The sequence below is a fragment of the Pyrus communis genome, chromosome 9 (genome assembly GCF_963583255.1).
Source record: "Pyrus communis chromosome 9, drPyrComm1.1, whole genome shotgun sequence".
Lineage (NCBI taxonomy): Eukaryota > Viridiplantae > Streptophyta > Magnoliopsida > Rosales > Rosaceae > Pyrus > Pyrus communis.
In genome coordinates, this window is record NC_084811.1 from 1365435 (window position 1) to 1386728 (window position 21294).

General features: G+C 38.4%; 4 protein-coding genes and 1 pseudogene across 4 annotated transcripts; 4 read left to right on the top strand and 1 right to left on the bottom strand.

The window, feature by feature from the left end:
• Positions 1–3221: 3221 nt before the first annotated feature.
• On the top strand, positions 3222–4349 carry LOC137746124 (PRA1 family protein E-like). The gene has a single exon (XM_068486196.1). The coding sequence runs from the start codon at positions 3412–3414 to the stop codon at positions 4066–4068; it is 657 nt and encodes a 218-aa protein (XP_068342297.1). The 5' UTR covers positions 3222–3411; the 3' UTR covers positions 4069–4349.
• Positions 4350–5392: 1043 nt separating this feature from the next.
• On the bottom strand, positions 5393–7484 carry LOC137745601 (probable prefoldin subunit 4). Its single transcript, XM_068485577.1, has 3 exons — positions 7346–7484; positions 7105–7215; positions 5393–5786 (listed from the first exon to the last, which is right to left on the bottom strand). Exons 1-3 carry the CDS (start codon positions 7352–7354, stop codon positions 5526–5528), a joined length of 381 nt encoding a protein of 126 aa, XP_068341678.1. The 5' UTR covers positions 7355–7484; the 3' UTR covers positions 5393–5525.
• A 956-nt stretch (positions 7485–8440) lies between these two features.
• Positions 8441–9966, top strand: LOC137744740 (aspartic proteinase CDR1-like). The gene has a single exon (XM_068484532.1). The coding sequence runs from the start codon at positions 8533–8535 to the stop codon at positions 9964–9966; it is 1434 nt and encodes a 477-aa protein (XP_068340633.1). The 5' UTR covers positions 8441–8532.
• Positions 9967–10908: 942 nt separating this feature from the next.
• On the top strand, positions 10909–12419 carry LOC137745421 (aspartic proteinase CDR1-like; annotated as a pseudogene).
• Positions 12420–14126: 1707 nt separating this feature from the next.
• LOC137745422 (aspartic proteinase CDR1-like) lies at positions 14127–20675 on the top strand. Its single transcript, XM_068485384.1, has 2 exons — positions 14127–14970; positions 19861–20675. The coding sequence occupies exons 1-2, from the start codon at positions 14271–14273 to the stop codon at positions 20673–20675; spliced, it is 1515 nt and encodes a 504-aa protein (XP_068341485.1). The 5' UTR covers positions 14127–14270.
• Positions 20676–21294: the final 619 nt, after the last annotated feature.

Genomic DNA, 21294 nt, shown 5'->3' on the forward strand with positions numbered 1-21294 from the left:
AACTGCTAATTAGAAGGATCTATTGGCACTCATCAGACCCTTCTGGTTGGTTTGGTTGGAGGATTAACGTATTTAATTTTCTAATTATTTATAATCCAATTAAATTTCTTTTGGGTGCTCTGCACAGCACTTTTATCATGTAAGATATCTTTTTTGGGACACATAGAGAGTTGATGATGTATATTGGGGACATCTAACATGCAACCACACCATTAGCACATCCGGCCTCATCGATCAAATATGAAAGTGGAATTGGAGGAATATACTGTATATGAAACAATTACCTTTAATAAATAGAACTCTTCTTAGAAATTTTTGTTACTTCTTATTATTTTTTCTTAAGGATTAATTGTTACTTTTTATTAGATATAGATGCTAATTGTAAAGACGTATTGCAATGATCATAAATTACAATATTTTTCATACCAATATTTGTCAAATGGAAAGGATGATTCAGACTTTAAGCTTCTTCCATCTTTGTGAAGAAAAATATCATAATATCAGCCGCAATAGATGACAACAAAGGATTTTCAGCATTTGGCTGCAAAACAAAAATAACCACACAATGAAATAATATAATCAAATCTCACCACATATTTCAGTGAGATAAAGAAGACCCTTTGATCTAATATAATTATCAATGAACGCTTTACCAGAATTAGTGAACCAAATATTAAAACTGAAGGTGAACAAATCCTACACAAAAGAGAGTTGTAGAGAATATATGCTGCATAAAACGAGTGTCCTATTGTTTATATGACAAAACTAGAACAAGGAGAGGCCTAAAAGCCTGAAAGTGGTAGCAGCAAACATAGTCGAGTTGCTGCTATCTTCACCGAAGGCTTGCAAGCTCAAGAAAGCCTTTAAAGCCAAGATACCTAGTCTGCAAGATAAAGGTAGGAAACTGCACAATCCGTGCCTATCTATCTAGGAAAGAGAAATGTGAAGGACAATATCCCTAACCAGGAAAGGACAATGCTCAAAAGAACCTTCCCTGCAGAACTGCAAAGCAAATAAGCACCTAAGTAAAACAAGCATCTTCATAAAAGCTTACATTAGCATGGTGTTCTAACAAAACTTTCACGGCATCTTGTTGTCCATGACCGTTGCCCATCCCTACTGGTGCCAAGGGAAATATTAGTGTTGGTGGTGCAACCCCTTTGCACATTGTTGCTGATATTGGGAACACACAGATTTTACAGTTATTGTTAAAAGGTGGAGGTGATCCCAGTATCACTGATGAGGTAGTTAACCATCCCGACGTATGAATTATCTTTCTTAATATTAGAAAATGGTGATTTCCTTCTTTTCTAATTTAGATTGTTCGATCTTTTAGTGGCACATAGATTAATGGTGACTTTTTGTTGCACCATAGGATGGTTTGCAGCTGGAAGAGGGAACCGCAGTGCCGTTGAGATTCTCTTTCCTTTGACATCAAAAGTTGAAAGTATCCCAAAATGGACGGTTGACGGCATACTTGAGTATATGCAATCTGAAACAAGCAGACAACAGGTACCAAGATCTTGACATTTCGTAGTATACATCCACAAAACTACATAATGGTTGGATTGCTTAGATTTGGCCCAATATTGCCTCATAAACTATGTTTTGTATATGAAGAGTGAACACATAACATAACATAACAGGATTCCCTGGATTTGGCTCCCATTCTTGAAGCTAACTCTGACTTGTCGAAATTTTCAGGAAGCGGTGGGAAATTTTAAGGAACTTAATGTGTCAAAAGACTCTGCATCCCTGAAGAAAGAGCTGCCTGAGGTGCTCACTTTTACCCTGTAACTTAATGTGCCATACTGGCTTATAGATACTTTGCACATTCTTGATATATGATTAGCATTAAGATTTATATTGTGTTTACGTCTAACGATTTATTCAGGTGACACCTGAAGCGAAGAAGAAAGCTGCAGAAGCAAAATCAAGAGGAACCAATGCTTTCAAAAGAAAGGATTATCAGATGGCCATTGATGCATATACACAGGTGTAGTATACATCTTACTCTGCTACTAACATTAATCATTTTCCCAGTTGTGTTGCAACTTACCAGTTACGATTTTCTTTTGGTCATTCCCACTCCCATACTTAAGACAAGTTTATTGGATGACTGTGGGTCCTGTTCTACATAGAATAGTCTAAGCGGTTGAAGCTGGACGAAAATTTCATGGCGCTAATAAACAGAAACCGTAGTTTTCCCGATCCTCGTATCCTAAGGTGACCAGTCCGAAGGAGGCGGACGGGCGATTGTACCGGATTGAGATCGTTTCCTCTTCTTTCTTGAAAGTGGCGTGTTGTTCTAATTAGGAACTGTGAGATTGCTGTAGTTCTTGCGGTAGCTTGCCTTTCTTCAGTTCTGCTAGGGATGAATGTTTGTGATTTTGTGGTAGTGATATTTTGAGCATTTTGTACCCTTTTCGTTTTTGCCTATTGCTCTTCCCGTCTAACTCGCGTAAGACTAGCTAAGAGTATCGCCAAATAAGTCAAATTGTCTAAATTAGCAATAACATAACAGAAAATAGCATTAATGTTTTCCAATCGAGAAGCCGAATCTGATGTGGTATAACATAGATTGACATCTCTCCTCCCCTTGCTGTCAAATTTAACAGCACCTTCAGATTTTTTTAATTAATTATTAAATGTTTTTTTTATTAATTTTTTATTAGTTTAAAGCATTATCCTTTTGTTTCTTTTTATTCGAAAGTACATGAATTATTATTTTATATTTAAAATTTGACATATCGGTTGGAAAACAAAAGTTTAAAAGATGTCAAAAAAAATGCCATGCAAGCCTTCAAATTTAAATTTTAGGTTTAAAATTTGACATCTCATTTGAAGATGGTCTAACTAACTTAACTCATGTTTAAAATGTTTTTTTTAATAAAAAAAATTAATCAAAAGGACCTTCGAAAACAAATTTGTATTAAACACACCTTATAATCATTTGGTAAGTGTTTTTTATTAATAAAATCTTCCAAGGAATAAGATAAAAAATAAATTTACATACACTCTCTTTTAAGTTGCGGTCTAAACTAATGCATAACTTTGGGTTTTCATCAATGCGATTCGGGTTTGAAACTTTTTGCTTCCCTCTTGAACGCTTTCCTTTCTCTTAATAATAATAAATTTAAAAAAAAATCTAGAAAATAAAACAAATAAAAAACTGAAACCTTGACTTTATACAGAAGGGCACCACACAAAATTCCAATTGAATTTCAACACAAAATACAATTTTCTCACTTAAAAAACAGAAAGGCTGCAAACAATTAAAAAATAATTAAAATAAATTAAATTTCCGAGCTTTCTCTAACATTCTCGAACTTTCAATCGATCCAGGTCAAAATCTCCCTCCGCCGCCCAAATTTCCGATCTCGCATCAAAATTTTCCGGATTTCCACCAACATGCCGCTAAAACCACCGTCGAGTTACGGCACCACCACCGTCACCGCCGTCCAAATCGACCCCAAAACGTCCAAAGATCTCACCTTTACCTCCCGCCCCAAACCCCAGACCTCCTCCCAACCCCTGTACCCCACTATCACCTCCCAATCCGTGTACCCGACGCGCCGCCCATGGCGCGAGCTCTTTTCTCTCACCTCCTTCTCCGTCCCATCCAACTACGCCGACGCCATGGCACGAATCAAGCGCAACACCGCCTACTTCCGCGTCAACTACACCATGGCGGCGCTCTTCATCGTCTTCCTCAGCCTCCTCTGGCACCCGATCTCCATGATCGTCTTCCTCATCATCCTCGTCGCCTGGCTCGCCCTCTACTTCCTCCGCACCACCCCCGTCGTTCTGTTCAACCAGAGCTTCGACGACAGGGTCGTCGCCGTCGCACTGGGATTTGTCACTGCCGTGGCGCTGGTATTCACTCACGTGGGTTTAAATGTACTGGTGGCGCTGATCGTCGCCGTCGTGATTATTGGGCTGCACGCGGCGTTTCGGGTCACGGAAGATTTGTTTCTCGACGAGGAGACCGCCGCGGAAAACGGGTTGGTCTCGGTTGTTGCCAGCCAGCAGTCCCTACGCCTGCCGACCACTTATACCCGGATTTGATTTGAACCCGGTTAAATCGGGTTTCCGGGATAATTCGGATTTAGAGTTTACTGAGGGGGTTGGATATTATTTTACCAGGAAAATTGGGATTTTTGTGGGAATTTTTTGGTTTTTGGAGGACTGTTATGCAAATCGTAGGGGGAAAATGTAGCGATTGCAGTGGGAAAGGTGTTTGATTTTTTGTTTTTGCTTGATATCAAATGGTCGGTAAAGATTTGTTACTACTACTACTTATGTAACAGTTTATGGTGTATTTTCTAGTATATTCAGAGTATTTTATACTTCGTTAATACTCCAGAGTAATGTAGAATTTTCGTTTGAATGTTGTTCAATTGATGATAAAATCTTACGGCAATGTTCTACAATTCCTGATGGACATGATCGAATTAAGTAGTAAGAGTATATTTAGTCTCTCTCAATCCTGAGACATCAGTAGGACTCTCCTGATTATGGTAGCTTTCGTATTGGGTATGACCGAAGTTTATATTTTTATGACAAGGATTGTCTATCCTTCTACTTTCGGTGTCTTTCTTTCGGTGTTTTTCTGTTTGTGTGGTCATAGTAAAGTTACGTCAACATTTTATATTACTATTCATTTTTATCTTATTATCTTTATAAAAAAATAATATAAAATGTTGACGTGTTTTAATCGTGACTACACAAAACAGAAGGGCACGGAAGGGCACCAGAAGTAAGAGGGTAAACAATCTTTGTCCATATTTTTGGGAGAGATGTCATACAAACGGTTTTGTCAGACAGCCCTGTCAAAGATTTTTTTAATGCTTGCATCCAAGTTTGAGAAGAACTTTAATAGAAAAGCTTGATGGTGTGCTTGGTTGGGCACTTTCACAAGGAGTGAGATGCCGTGTATTGAGAACTGTAACTATATGAAGTTGAATGGTACCTTAAGAGGGTTAGTTATTTTATAAAAGTGATGTGACCAATCACGTGATCAAACTAACTAATATTTTCTCAATTTTGATATTGTTTTAGTCGTCTTTGCCAAATGGTTGACATGGTCATTTTTCCTGTAATTTCATAATCTAATTTAACTCAATTTTTGAAGTTTAGAACTTGGAAATAGCAAAAACTCAATTTTGAGTCTTGGCATTTGAACTACCACAACTTTGATTCAAAGTTTTCAAGACAAGTGAAACATTATTTGTGTTCTTCAATCCACCATGTGGAGGGTAATTCGAGAAGTGGGCGCATTACATTAGCTAACAAACCTAACTCACGTCTGCCGAATTTCAAGGTTTTACTGCAAAATCTTAATCGATTTTCAGAAATAAAGAAGCCGATGAAGACAGAGAGACCATCCAGATGGTAGGAACAAGTTTCTTCATGTATTAAAAATATAAGTGAACAATTCCTTCTCAGAACAACATTCAACATCGCAATTCGTATCAACGACAAATCATTCGGGAAACAGAACTACGGAAACACAGGCCATGCTTTTAATCCTCCTCTAGATTGATGGAGTCCTTGAACTTTCCATACAGAATTTTCTTCAACTCGGCCATCTGTGCAAGAATAGAATCCTTCTCTTCTTCAAGTTTCTCTAAACTTTTGCTCGTCGCCTCTTGCATCGCTTCTATCCTGCTCTCCACTTCTTCTTTTGGCACGTGGGCGAAGACTTCACCTATCTGGAACCGGACCACCTCCTCGTCAGTCAGAATCAACTCGTTGCTAGCATCCTCCAGATTATCCGTTGATTCCTGGACGGCAACATTGGATCAAGAAGAAGGCACATCTTACAAAATACCAGGATAACAAATAAATAAACGCACTGGTCAATAGAAATGACGTTCAAGTCCAACTGTTAACAGTAAAACGTATGACTGAGTGTTGAGAGCCAACCTGATACAAATTCTTAAAAAGTTTAAGAGGAGAAAGGCAATATCCAAAAACAATTAATGTCACAAAGTGATGGCCGACTACTCAATGGACTAGAGATCTACGATAAGACTCCCAAGGAAAATAGAAAACGTACATCAAGTTCACAAGACTCGGGCAATGGAACAGTCAGGCATAAGCCTTTATCCTCCCATGGAAAATCAATGGTGCCAAAGTAAACTTTGACTTAAAGAAACACGCAAAATGATCATAACACAAAATCCCAGCATGGAGGCGTACTGGATAAAGTTGATGATTGGTAAGTTGGCACATAGCAGGAACCATATTCCACGCCGACCAACAAGTTTTTTCATGTTAAACCATCCACTAAAACCATGGAGTCATATGCATTTCCACTATCAACCTTCTTCGAGGCGACTTTCTGAACTTACTGCCAGTTGTACAACATAAAATTGGTTGCTTTCAGGGTAGTTTGAGAAATCATTTGACAAACCAATCCTGCAAAACCTAGAAGACTAATGAACAAACCAATCCGTCTTTAGCTTAGCAGCAGCGAGGCAATCGGTAATCATATGCAATTCCACTATCAACCTTCTTCGAAGCGACTTTCTGAACTTACTGCCAGTTGTACAACATAAAATTGGTTGCTTTCAGGGTAGTTTGAGAAATCATTTGACAAACCAATCCTGCAAAACCTAGAAGACTAACGAACAAACCAATCCGTCTTTAGCTTAGCAGCAGTGAGGCAATCGGTACCATCTCTTTTCTTTTCGTTTAATCAATAAACAGCCAGTTAGCTTCTCTCTTCACTGTTTTGCACTTTCAGATTGCAATCGCCCTCTCTTCCCGCACCCTTAATTCAAAACGCGTACAAGTTCTACATACCGTCGACACGAATCCATTTAAACAAGTGCATTTCTGATTTTATCAGATTCAAGACACAAACAGAATATGCATTCTACAAATTTTTGCAATCACATCGAGTATAGGAACAAAAAGACTTGATCTTTAAACAAAAATAAGAAGAAAAAAAACTAAGCAACCCCAAACCCATGAAATTTGAGACAAAATTACAACGTGGTTGGACGAATTTTCGAACCTCATCTCAAGAAATGCAACAAATCAAAACAAAATCCCATTAAATATAAAACAAAATAAAAAAGCCAAAAAATTAATTACCTTGGCAAATTTGATCTCGTCCTCGAGCTCGTGAAACCGGTTATTCAATCTGCCAAATTTGTTGATGTTCTGCTGGTCCTCCCATGTCACCTCCGTCTCAGATCCTCCACCCTTTTGCCCCAATACCAAAAATTCATAAGTTGAATAAATATAAATAACAAAACTTTTTGCACGGAAATATTTGAAGTAAATAAGTACAGAGACATTAATTATGCGAATGAAATATTGGGTTCGAATTCACCTGCTGCATATTTGATTCAAAGCGTTGAACGAACACGATGAAGAAGCTCAGTTAACGGTGAAGAGTAAAGTCTGTCAAGAACACAAGGGGGTACTGTGGGCATTTCCGTGCTTATACCTAATTAGTCAACGAATTGGGCTGTTAACAACACAAATACAGTTGTGGGCCTTCCAAGTAAAAATAAGGAAAATAAAATTTGGGACTTTTAGTGATGAATTGACAATTTACATATATAGTTCTACAACACTTATTACATGATTTTCTGTAACGACTAAATATGGCACCAATGTTTATTTGCAAACACTCATCATGTGTCTTCATGCGACGGGTATTTTTTTTAATCCAAATATAGCTTCAATATTTCTTCTTACAACACTCATCAGGCGACTTACGCAATAAGGAAGTTTTTTCTCCAAATGTCGTCTCAAATCTTCCTGCAACGTCTATCACATGACCTCATGTATTGAGAGAGTTGTTCTCCAAATATAGCCCAAATGCCCATCTCTTTAATACTCTTTTTGTAATCTGACTAGTTAAGTTTTTCTATAACACTTATAACGTGACCTAATAGTTCCAACTTTAGAGTTACCTTTTTCTTTGGCCTCATCTGGGCAAACTATGTTAGGATTTTAAAAAGCCCATTCCAATGCCAATGCATGACCTAATCTGGAAAGACATCCTCTCCAGATCTCACTTTCCAAAGCACAGAGATCAAGTGATTCGGGTCTTTAAAATTTGATCCAATAGCTAAAAACAGAGAAGTTAGTGAAAACTTTTAAAAACTATAATAATTTTATCCATTGGATTAAATTTTAAAGATACGGATCACTTAATCCCTAAGCTTTGGAGGAAAAGATATGGAGAGGATCTCTTTCCACCTAATCTGGTGGGAAATAAAACAAGACCCTAGAAATCAGGGTTTTGTCAAAATTAAGAAATGTCAAAGGTTTTTTGTGTCTAAATTCAAAAATACCCAAGAAATCAGGGATTGACCTGAAGAATTGCATCCAATTAGAAAACAAGTGGTAACAAAAATGCCACCAGTAAAATAATCACATAAAACTCTGTAGCTAACATCATCTAATTTTAGCCATTCTTGCAAATTTACCACCTTCTGTTTCTGGAAAGAGTTCTCCACTTCATGACCTAATTTTGCCTCAAAATTGCATGCATGCCAGCAAAAACTCATGACAGCTGCACATCAGACTACCCATCTAGTGACTATTAATCTTTTCTTTTATCTTGTATGTTCTTCTTCATCAGCAAATAATGTCAATGGTGGCCGATTCAGCGTCGAACTCATTCGCCGAAACTCGCCAAATTCACCATTCTACAATCATAATACATCTCCCCCAAAGAGCTTAAGCAATCGTTTTCGACGTCTATCGGAGCCGTCCAATCCAAACATACCGCAATCAGAAGTGAGACGCGACTTTGATGGCGAGCATCTCATGAAGTTTTCAATCGGAACTCCACCTGTGGATATTTATGGGGTTGCAGACACAGGCAGCACATTAATATGGACGCAATGTGAGCCGTGTATCGATTGCTACAAGCAGAAAAATCCCAAGTTCGACCCGATAAAATCGTCAACGTATAGGAACGTTTCATGTGGTGCACAAGAATGTAATTTACTCATAGATTCTGGCCCTAACTCTTGCTCAGCATCTTCTGATCATCGTCAAGAGCTCTGCAATTACAATTACAGTTACGTAGACGGTGCAACTACCATTGGATTACTTGCGAAAGAAACAATCACGTTGAAGGCCGCATCCGGGAAACCGATTCCCTTACAAAATATTGTGTTTGGTTGTGGACATAATAATACAGGAGAAACGTTTCAGGAGAACCAAATGGGAGTAGTAGGGCTTGGAATCGGAAACATGTCGTTTATTTCCCAAATTTCCCCTGCAGTTGGAGGCAAAAAGTTCTCCTACTGTTTGGTACCATCCCATGCAAATCCCTCGTCCACAAGCAAGATGAGTTTTGGGAATGGGAGTGAGGTTTTGGGGGAAGGGGTGGTCTCAACGCGGTTGATCTCCGAGCTTGACAATAACGCTTATCGCGTCACGCTCGAAGGCATGAGCGTTGGAGACAAGTTTGTGCCTTTCAATTCATCCGGTAATGGGGCTTCGCCAGGGAATACTATTCTCGATTCCGGAACACCAAACACGTACTTGCCTCAACAATTTTATGATCCTTTGGTGGCGGAGTTGAAGAAGCAGATTGCGATGAGCCCCAGTGAAATAATGGACCCAACTTTTGGGACACTTGTTTGTTACAACAACAAGAACATTTTCAAAGGGAAAAAAATTACCGTGCATTTTGAAGGTGGTGCTAAGTTGCAGTTGACACCAAGTCAGATATTTTTCTACCACCAAGAGTTTCAGAATTTCTGTTTTGCAATGCAGAATTCAAGTTATGTCACCCGTGATGATTTTATTGTTTATGGGAATTATGTTCAGTCTAATTTCTGGATTGGTTTCGACCTAGAAAGAATGGTGGTTTCGTTTAAGCCAACTGATTGTACAAATAGTAGTAGCAGTGTTATTGCTACTCCCTTTTCCTTTTCCTCCACTTATGTTTTGAATTTTCTTTTATTTGTAATTTTGACCTTCTAGAAAATTAGAAAAAATGGTGTATTGTGAATATTTTCTCTATTTACCTTTTTCAACTTATTTTCTCTATTTACCTTTTTCAACTTACTTTGTGTATTTCTGCATGCATGTTAGACAAGTCATATTTAAGTAACTGCACAATTTACGCTTTTAACTAAGATGATCTTTGAAATTATCATAATTCTTTACTTTGGTTTCTGCGATTTAAAATCGATATATAGAATTGATCTCTAAGATTATCCATCATCAATCATTTTAGTCATTTTATCATAAATCTCTGTTAAATTGAAAAAACCACCAATTTAAGGTGAATGATTGATTTGACAAAAATATCCTTAATTTAAAGGAGATTTCTCACTGAATGATCAAAATGATTGACGGTGAACAATCTTAAGACCACTTATATCGATTTTAAATCTTAATGATCAAGGTAAAAAATTATGCCAATATCAAAGATCATTTTAGCTAAAAAGCCTTACAACTTCTAGATCAATGGAATTCTTAAAAATAGACACAAACTAACACGCACGTGTTCGAATCCATCCCAGATGTATCAGAAATTCATACAAATGAAATCATAAACGTGTTCAAAGTTTTAAGTTTTTGTAAATTTTATTTAATATTTTAAGTTCAAATAGATTTTTTTCCATATGGCATATAGAGCTGGAGAAGTCAAAAGTTTGAAAACCCAAAAAATGAGGTTCAAGCTTTGACCAGGGTCGACAGTAACAACAGAACCTAATAAAACAAGTGGCATGCAGCTTTTCACACAAAAACGTGGCCCCTGTGTCCTCTTCCAAATATTCTAAAATTAAAAATAAGAACTCCATGGGTTACTAATGCATTTTTAGCCATTAACACAACCCTAGGCACCTTCTATTTTAGCACTAATTCCACACTTTCTCTGTTCTCTTACATCTTCTTTACTGAAATTGAATGTAATATATGGCATCTGCAGATGTAGTGACTATGATTTTGATCATTTATCTAATCCTATATTATAGTTCAGCTATAAAAGTGGTGAATTATGATATTAATGACGGGTTTAGTATCAAACTTATTCGCGAAAACTCTCTAAATTCACCACTTTACAATCATAATCATAAAATTTATCGACATCTTATAGATGAAAGTACCCCACAATCAAAACTAAGGCGTGACAAGGAGGGTGGTGAGGGTGCACAACTTATGAAGCTCTCTCTTGGAACTTCACCCTATGAGATTTATGCAGTGGCGGATACAAGAAGTTTGATGTTGTGGACGCAATGTGAGCCGTGTCCGAATTGCTACAAGCAGAAAAATCCCAAGTTTGATCCGAAAAAGTCCCCATCATACGCAACACTTCCATGTACTGCACAAGAATGTAGTCATGCTAATGGCACTGGCTACACCTCATGCTCAAAGGATGATCAAAAGGTCTGCAACTACAATTACACTTACATGGATGATTCAATAACGCAGGGGGTGGTGTCAAAAGAGACAATCACATTCGGATCCAGTTCCGGGAAGCCAGTTTCGTTCAAAGATGTTGTGATAGGTTGTGGACACAACAATACTGGGAAAACCTTGGCGAAAACGAAATTAATCGATTATTTCTCAACTTGCTCCTTACGTTGGAGGCCTTATGGTTGACTTAACAATTGGGATACTGGTTTCACCGTACTTATAATCCATCTTTCATTATATGCTAATTTCAGTCTATTAGTTCATAGCGAAGCTCAGCTGGGCTGAAGAAATTCTCACATTGTCTCGTGCCCTTTGATCCGGATCACCCCAATGATGCAAGCATCATGAGTTTCGGAAGGGGAAGTGAGGTTTCGGGTGAAGGTGTAGTTTCGACTCCATTAATCACCAAACATTGCAAAACCCAATATTTTGTCACGGTTGAAGGAATCAGCGTCGGAGAACAGTTTGTGCCTTTTAACTCATCAGGTTCGGTTTCAAAAGGGAACATGTATCTCGACTCGGGTACACAAGTGACAATGCTGCCACAAGATTTTTACGGCAGATCGGTAGAACAAGTAAAGAAGACGATGAATTCGTCACTAAAACCAGTCGAAGTAAATGACGAGTCTGGAACTTTGCTTTGCTACAACACCACGGAGAATCTCAAAGCACCATTATTCACGGTTCATTTCTACGGCGGTGCTAAATTGCAGCTGTCACCGGCACAAACTTTCTATCAAAACAAACAACATAAACTACACTGCTTTGGAACGCTTAACTCGAGTCATACCATAGGTGAAGGAATTGGTCTCTATGGAAGCCATGCTCAGTCAAATTTTTTGATCGGTTTTGATCTTGAAAAGATGTTGGTCTCCTTCAAGGCAGCTGATTGCAGAAAAACTAGCAGTACTAGTAGTTCTAGTCCTAATAGTGCTTTTGCTATTCATATTTCTTATTTTTTCAACTACGTTTTCAGTTTTATTTTGATTGTAATTTTGAGAATTAATTAGTTGAAGGAGCATATGGGTGTTTACGTAAGCATTTCTTTTCCAAAAACTAGACATTTTTATGATTAATGCTAAAACGTACTTTAACTAGCATCCTAAGTCAGCCTTCCTGCCTCCAGGGTGTTGGAGACCAAAAAAGGCATCCCATGACGAAGAAACATTTCACCTGCACATATATAATGTTCCAAGAAAAATATTAAGTCGCAACTTAATGTGCCAACCAAAAATATAAGACGTACAACAGCAAAACCAAAATGTAACTAGTTTTTTTGTGCTTTTTAATAACGAGACCGGGCGGAGTTGAACTTCGAAGCTCTCCCAATATTTGGAAGGAAAATAAAAAACTACAAAAGCTTGCTTGAATAAGGGCTTACTCTCCATAAATTCTTCTTTTTTTTACTTGCCCTCATGGATCTCCAATCGAGAAACTGTATACAAGCTCTGCGGCTAGTCTCTGCTCTTTGGACTAGTATGGTGGTTGGTTTTCTCGTTCTCAAAAAGGTAAAACATCACATATGTCTTGACACACGGAGCGTGACATTTACTTTTATAAAGTCTGTATAACTTCTTAAAAAAAATTCATTCTTATGAATAAAGTACCATTCAAAGAGTGCATTTTTGACATAAATAAAGGACCGTTCTCTACCAAGCCTCTAATTGGTAAGATATAACTTTGTGTAGTATGGCCAAAATAGTTCATGCGTAGTTTCGAACTTTCAATGTCCCAACTTTTTCCTAGATCCTCTTTTTCATGCAAAAAATTACCATTTCCTATATCCTCTTTTCATGCAAGACATCGATAGTGTGTAAGCGGGAGTGAATTTAGGACCTTGATCGGATGCATGGATAAATTAATGTTCTTAATCACTTAAGTTATGTCATGCTCTATTTTGTATTCTTAGCCAAATTCTCTTACATATGCACTCTTGTGCTATTTTGTAACCTTATTGAATTCCTTTTGAAGAGAAAATTTTCAGTGTGCTCAGAATACGGTCATGTACACCAAATATTATATTACAAGTGGTTGAAATTTTTTTTAAGTATCCAACCACTTTATAATGATTGTTGAATTATAAGTGTTGAGCTGAAAAGTTTAAAATAAGATGTCTTAAATTGGTGTATTCACTTATGCAAAATGATGCAAAGTGTAAAGTTTAATTTTGTTAAAAGGCCATGAGTGCCATGTGTTGATTGATCCATGTAATTAGTTAGATGAGTGACTAAGATGAAATGTAATGTGTGTGTGGTCCCAAGTTAAGGCCAACAGTGATGTAAAAAGCATGTTGAGTGCTCTCCTTTTATATATGAAGAAAGTCATCCTCTCTGCACCTTAGGCGAGAGTGAAAGAAAGAAAACCATTCAGTTTCCTCTTTGTGTTCATTTTTGTTCTCTGTCTAGCTCTTTCTCTCTAGATCGAAACCAGTGATTTCATATACACTAACAACTTAGTGTACCTCACCGTGTTCTGGACATATTGAAAAATCTCTCAGGTTCAATTTCTTTGCCACCTAGGACTAAGATTAGATTTTCTTGGTTTTATCAAGTGGTGGTGATGGCAGAAGACCCAGTAATATTCCAAGCCAGGAGCCAAGTATTTACTCATGTAAAATGTAATTAATATGGATATTATTATTACTGTGATATTAAAAAAAAAAAGTTGATTGCCAAAAAAAGAACTTGAAACCAAAGAAATGAGGTTCTTGCGCATGCATGCTTTGACCAGAAAAGCGTGGCCTGAAAACCTCTCCCATGCAAATTTTCTAAAAACAAGCATTGCTAGCTACTTTCTTATTAAACCCATCTTTGCAGTACTTTTCTTCTTCTTCAATCTAAATCCCTCTCCTAAGCTCTCCTATGGCAGCTGCAGGCACTACTGCTTTATACAATCATATAATTTTGATCACTGTTCTAATTTATCTATGCCATAATTCAGCTACATCTAGAGTAGCAGCATGCAGTGGTATTAGTACTAATGGCGGGTTTAGCGTACTACTTACTCGCCGAAACTCCCCAAATTCGCCATTATACAATCGTAACAAAGTTTTTCGGCGTCTCATGGGACCAGCCGGTGACCAAAACAGCCCACAATCAGAAATAACACGGGACACCATAGACGGTGAGGGTGCACACGTTATGAAACTCTCAATTGGAACTCCGCCATTTGATATTTACACCGTGGCTGATACTGGCAGCTCGCTCATATGGACGCAATGCGAGCCGTGTCCAGGATGCTACAAGCAGAAAAAACCCATGTTCGACCCGCGGAAATCCTCGACGTATCATATCATCCCATGTTATGCGCCAGAATGTAATGCTACTATTGATGATTTCTCATGCTCAAGAAGTGGTGATCAAAATGTTTGCAGTTACAATTACGTTTACATGGACCAGTCGAAGACACATGGAGTAGTCGCAAAAGACACGATTACCTTGGCGTCCGGATCAGGCAAGCCGGTTTCGTTCAAAGATGTTGTGTTTGGTTGTGGACATAACAACACTGGGGAGAATTTTTCTGAAAATCAAATGGGAATGGTAGGGCTTGGCCTTGGGAACACATAACTTGTTTATTGGAAGAAAGCATGGAAGAAGTTCTAGGGCTGCTTTACTTTTCCATGTTTCCTTCCATGTTTTCTGCTTCCATGTTTTCTGCTTTGTTTTTTCTTTCTTTCTGTTTTTGCTTTTCCTTGTTTTCGGCTCCTCCTGTTTCTTTTCCTTTCTTCCGCTCAGTTATATGAGCTTTCCTTGTACTTGGTTTCACATAATACAAATATAGACATTCAAAATTCAATATGGTATCAGAGCAGTGACCCTAACCGGCCTGTCTCTGTGGTGTTCTCTTGAGAGATTTGTGAGCTTCTTGTCCTTCAATCATGGCTGAAGAAAGCTTAGTAAATTTGGAAGGAGACGGCTTTCATGCTACTCCACCATCACCACACTCAGATATTGATATCAACCCAAATCAACGTCTTAGTTCTGTCTTGCTAAATGAGTTTAACTATCTTCCATGGGAGAGAGCAGTTTCTCTTGCTCTGGGAGGACGATCAAAGCTTGGTTATGTTAATGGTGCTATTCCAATGCCTGAGACTACCTCACCGGAGTATGATGCTTGGCTATGCAAAGACCAGTTGGTCATGTCGTGGCTACTCAATTCCATGGATCGTAAGATTGCAGAAATTTTTAGCTATGCTGAATCCTCCATGACTCTTTGGAAAAATCTCAAGGAAATGTATGGAAATCAGAACAATGCGGCTAGAGTGTTTCAGTTAAAGAATGACATTGCTGGTTTGCAACAGGAAGGGAAGCCATTTGTGCAACATCTTGGAAAGCTGACCACTATGTGGAACGAGCTGAATGTGTATCGACCACACACCATCGACGCTGCTGTGCTAACTAAAAGAGCCGAGGAAGACAAAATATTCCAACTCCTAGCAAGCCTGAGCCCTGAATTCGAAGATCTTCGAAGCCATATCCTCATGAATCCCGACCTGCCTTCTTTTTCAAGTGTGTGTGCCACAATTCAAAGAGAAGAGGTTCGAAGGAAAGTCATGACCTTGGACATGAAGGCAAATATACCAGAAGCTAGGGCTTACTTCTCTAACCAAAAACTTGGTGAGGAGAGAGGCTACAAAGGAAAGAAAACTGGCTTAAAATGTAGCCATTGTGATGCTGGTGGGCACTCAAGAGACCGATGCTGGATTCTTCATCCAGAGTTAAAACCAAAGTTTCCTAGGGATAACAAAGGTGTCTCGAAAGGCTCGTACAACCCTTCTTACAAGGCAAATCATGTTGCCACAACTTCTTCTGATGGAGCACTGAAGTTCACCACTAATCCAGCTGCACTGATCAACGAGTTTGCTATGTTTCTTCACAAGAAACAAGGTCTTGGAGATAGTGAAGGACCACTAAATCAGTGTGACAACAATCAAACTGCACTACTAGGACAATTTGCTGGCTTCCTGGCTGGAAATGAAGGCGTGGTACAAAGGGACATCCCAGGTATCTTACACTCCTTCTCAACTGCTCTCAACATTGGTAATGTGCATGATTATTGGATTATAGATTATGGAGCCACTGATCATATGACTAACAAGTCTACAAACTTGCATAAATTTGAAAAATTTTCTATTCCATCCCAAGTGTCAGTTGCCAATGGAAAAAATGCTATGGTTGTGGGAAAAGGAAAAATACATTTGATCTCAAGTGATGTCGAGTCTGAGGCTCTTTATGTTCCCTCATTCCCTTTTCAACTTTTATCTGTTAGCAAGATCACAAACTCATTAAATTGTCTTGCCATTTTCTCTCCCAAAAATGTGATCTTTCAGGATGTAGTCACCAAGAAGACGATTGGTGAAGGATTTTTCTTAAATGGTCTCTACTATCTTTCCAAGCATATTCAAGTTCCCAAGGTTTTTCAAGTCACTTCAAGCTTAGCTCAAGAACAACAACTTTGGCACCAACGTCTAGCACATCCTTCTGAAAAAGTTCTATCCACCTTGTTCCCAAATATGTGCAAAGTTACAAGTCCTTGTGATGTTTGTCATTTTTCTAAGTTTACTAGATTACCATTTACTTCCTCTTTGTCTAGGGCTAGTAACCCTTTTGAAATTGTGCATTCCGATGTTTGGGGACCAACTATAGAGTCTTTTGATGGATACAAATATTTTGTAACTTTTGTGGATGATTTCACAAGGATTACTTGGTTGTATCTTTTGAAATTTAAAAGTGAAGTGATGGAAGTTTTTCAAGATTTTCATAGACTTGTGGCCACCCAATTTGCTTCAAAAATTCATATTTTACGATCAGATAACGGCACAGAATATATGTCTCATAACATGTCACACTACTTGAGCACGCATGGTATATTACACCAAACAAGCTGTGTTGGAACACCTCAACAAAATGGGGTGGCCGAGAGGAAGAATAGAGATCTACTTGAGAAGACTAGAGCTCTTATGTTTCACATGAATGTGCCTAAGAAGTTTTGGTCTCAAGGAGTCCTTACTGCGGCATATCTCATCAATAGATTGCCTAGTAAAGTGTTGAATTTTAAATCACCTTATGAGGTCTTGAAAAATAGAAAGATCAACTTTTCCCATTTGAGAGTCTTTGGGTGTACATGCTTTGTTCACATTCAAACTCAAAATCGTGACAAGCTAAACCCAAGGGCTGCCAAATGTGTCTTTCTAGGTTATTCATCTACCCATAAAGGTTACAAGTGCTATAATTCAACAACTAGAAAAATGGTTGTTTCAAGGGATGTTAAATTTGAAGAACATGTTCCTTACTTCTCACAATCACTGGATTACTCTAGACAGAGGGAGCATTTGATGGACTTATTTCCTTTTCCATATCCAAACGGAGAAGATGCAACATGCACTCCTAGTGATCATGTGCCGGATGATGTTAACCTTCACTCGGTGGAACATCTTGAAGATGAAAACCCTTCCTCATCAGAGATTCACACTGCACCCTCCAGTGATCCTTCCAACCATGATGTTGTTCAAATACATGTAGTTCAATCTCCTACAGTTTGTCGCAATCCTGCACGAGAGAGGAAACTTCCATCCAAGTTGCATGATTATGTGACCTACACTGCCAGGTATCCCGTGACTGATATTATTGATTATAGCAAAGTCTCATCTTCTTTTGCTACATTCCTAAGTGCCATTAATGAAGCTCGAGAACCTCAAAGTTTTCAAGAAGCCAATCTTCACAGTGAGTGGAGAAATGCTATGGCAGAGGAGCTTCAAGCCTTCCATGAAAATAACACATGGACTATAGTGAAACTTCCAAAAAGAAAGAAGGCAGTGGGGAGTCGTTGGGTGTACAAAACTAAGTTTCATTCAGATGGCACAATCGAAAGGAATAAGGCTCGCTTGGTTGCTCGAGGTTTTACATAAACCTATGGCGTCGATTATAAAGAGACATTTGCTCCGGTGGCAAAAATGAACACTGTTAGAGTATTGTTGTCGGTTGCAATTAACAATGCATGGCCTCTCTTTCAAATGGATGTTAAAAAAGCTTTCCTGCATGGTGAACTTGAAGAAGAGGTTTACATGAAGCTACCCCAAGGTCATCCTCAATCAAACAATCCAGAAATGGTGTGCAAACTCCATAAATCCATTTATGGTCTCAAGCAAAGTCCACGTGCATGGTATGCCAAGCTCAGTCATGTTCTGGAAAGGGTTGGTTTTTGTCGAAGTATTGCGGATTCTTCCCTATTTGTTCGTTCCAGCTTAGTGGGTAAACTAGTTGTGCTCATTTATGTTGATGATCTAATTGTGACAGGTGATAATATGTCAGAGATTAATGCTCTTAGACAGTATCTCAACAACAAGTTTGCTATCAAGGATCTTGGCACTCTCAAATAGTTTCTGGGCATCGAGATGGCACACTCTCACAAGGGTTTCTTCCTCAACCAACTCAAGTATGTCATGGATCTTCTTCACGAAGCAAAAATGACAGATTGCAAGCCTGCTCGTACCCCCTTGGATAGCAACTTGAAGCTAAAAACTCACGGTGATCCAGTTCCCAATTTAAGTTACTATCAAAGAATGGTTGGCAAACTCATTTATCTGACTATTACACGTCCTGATATATCATATGTTGTCAGCATTGTTAGCCAGTTTATGCACTCTCCAAGCATGGATCATTTGAAGATTGTTCATCGTGTGCTACGTTATCTTAAGGGTTCCATTGGTAGAGGAATTCTTATGCGCAACAATAGTCACACTCAGATCTCAGGCTATACCGATGCTGACTGGGCAGGCAATTCTCTCGATCGCAAGTCTACCACTGGGTTTTGTACGTTTGTGGGAGGCAACCTAGTTACCTGGAAAAGCAAGAAACAAAGTGTTGTTGCACGTTCTAGTGCAGAGGCAGAGTATCGTGCTATGGCGTCCACTGCTTGTGAACTTATTTGGCTCAAAAGCCTTCTGTTGACTTTAGGTTTTCCTCATCAACAACCCATGTCCCTACACAGTGATAATCAGGCCGCGATGCACATTGCATCGAATCCTGTATTCCATGAGCGAACTAAACATATTGAAGTTGATTGTCACTACGTCAGAAATCAAGTTCAGTCCAAGGTGATCGACACTCACTACACGCGCAGTCATGATCAACTTGCGGATATTTTCACAAAAGGATTACCCTCTGCTGATTTTCAACGTCTTTTGTTCAAGCTTGGATCAATTAATCCCTTTGATCCAGCTTGAGGGGGAGTATTGGAAGAAAGCATGGAAGAAGTTCTAGGGCTGCTTTACTTTTCCATGTTTCCTTCCATGTTTTCTGCTTCCATGTTTTCTACTTTGTTTTTTTCTTTCTTTCTGTTTTTGCTTTTCCTTGTTTTCGGCTCCTCCTATTTCTTTTCCTTTCTTCCGCTCATTTATATGAGATTTCCTTGTACTTGGTTTCACATAATACAAATATAGACATTCAAAATTCAATATTGTTTCTCAAATCGCTCCCTACGTCGGAGGCAGAAAGTTCTCCCATTGTCTCGTGCCGTTCGACCCTGATCACACGAATGCTGCAGGCACGTTAAGGTTTGGGAACGGAAGTGAGGTTACTGGTGAAGGAGCGGTTTCGACGCCTTTGATCATTAAGGATCAAAACGACAGGTACGCGTACCAATATCATGTGACAGTTGAAGGAATCAGTGTTGGAAACACATTTGTGCCTTTTGACTCATCGGGGTCGGTTTCGAAAGGGAACATGTTTCTTGACTCTGGAACCCAAGTGACAGTACTACCACAGGATTTCTATGGCCAATTGATGGAACAAGTAAAGAAGGCAGTTGATCTGAAACCGGTTCTAGTAGGTGACCCGAAAAATGGAACTCGGTTTTGCTACAATACAAGCACGTTGGATCATCTCAAAGGAGCGACATTGACAGTGCATTTTGACGGCGGTGGTAAAGTGCAATTAACACCGGAACAAGCCTTCTTCCATACCGAAGATGATGGATATAAGCTGTTGTGTTCTATGTTGATGAATGCCACCGAAGTTGCAAGTGAAGACCTTAATGTTGCTATTTATGGAAGCAACGCTCAATCGAATTTCTGGGTCGGTTTCGACCTTGAAAGAATGACGGTCTCCTTCAAGCCAACTGATTGCAGAAAGAGTAGTGGAGATAGAAAGAGTAGTGGAGATGGAAAGAGTAGTGGCGATGGAAAGAGTAGTTCTACTGTCATTCAATTTTCCTATTTTTACACCTGCCTTATTAATTTTCTTTTATTTGTAATTTTTTCATTGTAGAAAATCGTTGAAAAGAAGAAAAATAATTTCCGCACGCTCTTTTCACGACTTACACCTCCATCAATTCTCTTCTTGACTTATTTAATTCAAAAATTAGAAATAAACAAAGAGTGTGCACATGAAGAAACAAGATGATTGGAAATTACTTCCTGAAAGAATATGAATATGAAAAGAAAAAGAAAAAAAAAAAAAATTTAGGGGGTGTATTCAATTGGGGTTTTGAGGGATTTTTATTTTTATTTTAAAAGAAGTTTATAACATTCTAGGTGTATTCAATTAGAAATTAATTTTAAAGAATTTGAGAAAGTTAAGGAATTAGAGGGAATTTGAGAGATTTCATAGTATATTTTAAGCATCCACAAATCTCACATCGTCCCATGGAATTTCAAGAGAATTGAATCAAAATTTTATATGTAATCTTTACAAATCAATTAAACTCCATAAAAATCCATGGATTTATAAATCTATTAAAGTCTCTCAAATTCTCAATTTAATACACCCCTTAATATATAGAAGGGTTATTATACAAATGGTCCATGAGATTTGCATGATCAATAGAAATGATCATCGACATTGAAAATCAATAGAAATGGTTCCTAAGATTGTCCACTATCATGAT

Bases quoted from the DNA above. Each gene is read 5' to 3' on its own strand.
- LOC137746124 (XM_068486196.1), top strand. From the start codon at position 3,412: ATGCCGCTAAAACCACCGTCGAGTTACGGCACCACCACCGTCACCGCC.
- LOC137745601 (XM_068485577.1), bottom strand. The intron at 5,787-7,104 runs GTAATTAATTTT...GTTGCCGTCCAG, and splicing joins ACGAGATCAAATTTGCCAAG to GAATCAACGGATAATCTGGA.
- LOC137744740 (XM_068484532.1), top strand. From the start codon at position 8,533: ATGACAGCTGCACATCAGACTACCCATCTAGTGACTATTAATCTTTTC.
- LOC137745422 (XM_068485384.1), top strand. From the start codon at position 14,271: ATGGCAGCTGCAGGCACTACTGCTTTATACAATCATATAATTTTGATC. The intron at 14,971-19,860 runs CATAACTTGTTT...GACATTCAAAAT, and splicing joins AGGGCTTGGCCTTGGGAACA to TCAATATTGTTTCTCAAATC.